Source organism: Sitodiplosis mosellana, unplaced genomic scaffold, assembly GCF_009176505.1.
Source record: "Sitodiplosis mosellana isolate CC-2019 unplaced genomic scaffold, AAFC_SMos_1.0 Smas_scaffold_3060, whole genome shotgun sequence".
NCBI classification, from domain to species: domain Eukaryota; kingdom Metazoa; phylum Arthropoda; class Insecta; order Diptera; family Cecidomyiidae; genus Sitodiplosis; species Sitodiplosis mosellana.
This window is the reverse complement of record NW_022598302.1, coordinates 312-1826: the sequence shown is the minus strand read 5'-3', so window position 1 is coordinate 1826 and position 1515 is coordinate 312. Positions and strand designations below refer to the sequence as shown.

General features: G+C 42.7%; 1 protein-coding gene across 1 annotated transcript; it reads left to right on the top strand.

Moving 5' to 3' along the window:
• Positions 1 to 6: 6 nt before the first annotated feature.
• On the top strand, positions 7 to 624 carry LOC129571660 (zinc finger protein 740-like; the record flags this gene model as incomplete). Its single annotated transcript, XM_055451476.1, has 1 exon — positions 7 to 624. A coding segment is annotated over one exon (618 nt), but the record flags the coding sequence as incomplete, so codon positions are not given.
• Between the last annotated feature and the right edge of the window lie 891 nt (positions 625 to 1515).

Below are 1515 nucleotides of genomic sequence, written 5' to 3'. Positions count from 1 at the left end.
ACTAACAACCAGTTGAATCGTCCAGTTGAAGTCAAAGAAGAGCCTCAAATCAAGGAAGAGCCACAGTCAGTTGGTGAATTAATCGATGTTCCCGTTCCGTCATGGAATAATCGTGGCGTTGTACTCGTGCTTGGTGTCGATCAATCGAACGGCGAATATGATTTTGATGATATTGATTGCGATGTCAAAATCGAGGTGAAAAAAGAAGTCGAAGAAAAGAAGGAGGAAGCATCGAAGTCAAACGCTGACTCAGGCGAAGATGCAGAAGGAAATCAACACGATCTGCAGCAGCCAAAACATCAAAATGAGGACGATATACTACCGCAAGTAAGTGGCCATGGTGCAACGAAGCCGAAAGTATGTAAAGTTGGTGATCCGAAAAATGTGTCGAAGAAACACAAGTGCGATCAATGCGAATATTCCACCGACCACAAAAGTCATTTCAATCAACATCTATTGATACACACGGGCGAAAAGCCACACGGATGCGATTTGTGCCCGAAACGGTTCACAAGTAAACAATATCTTCGTGCCCACATGAAAGTTCACGTTGAACAGTTCCTGTTCTATTGCCCAGGCTGTTTGAAAGGATTCGACGGGAAAGATGAAAAGGCAGCGCACGAAGTAAATTGCAAAGTCTTTCGTTACGAATGTCACTTGTGCAAGGAATCGTTTGGATCAATGAAAGCTAACACAATGATTCACATGCGTGTGCACAGCGGCGTCAAACCATTCGAATGCACACAATGTTCAAAGCAATTCGCAGATAAGCGCAATCTCAATCGCCACTCGAAACTCCATGCAGGTCCGTACTCATTCCGCTGCTCACACTGTCGCATGGCATTCCCACATCAAGACGAAAAAAATGCACACGGGGAGAAGTGCAATCGCGATGTATTCGAATGCTACGTTTGTGGCAAGTCATTTGGTTTGCATAGAAGTAATTTGGTTCATCACATGCGCACCCACTCTGGTGAAACGCCATTCGAATGTCAACATTGTTCGAAGCAATTCAAACAGGACGGTGGTCTCCGCAAGCACATGACATCTCATACAAAAAAGCTTCCATTCAAATGTTCGATTTGTCAACAAGGTTTCTTGAAGCAATCTCAGTGCAAAGCCCACCGAAGAAATTGCGATCGACGGTGCTATGAATGTCATTTGTGCACAAAGTTCTTTGGTTCACGCAAAACAAACTTAAAAAAGCACATGCGGACCCATTCAGGCGATCAACCGTTCCAGTGCCAGTTGTGCCACACACGATTCGCGCAAAAAGGGAACTTGAAGCGACACATAAGTCTAATCCACAACAAGAAAAATCCCTAATCAAATCATTCTCATCGAATTGAATAACTGAACGACCAATCACCGTACCTCAACTTAATTTCGAGTAAAACTACTTTCGATTTGGATTTTGAATGCCGAACTAACATGATGCTTAACGATTACATTTGACATTTTCATTTGATTTTTTTTCTTTACGAAATCAAATTCTCTAAAAATCATACCTCTTGT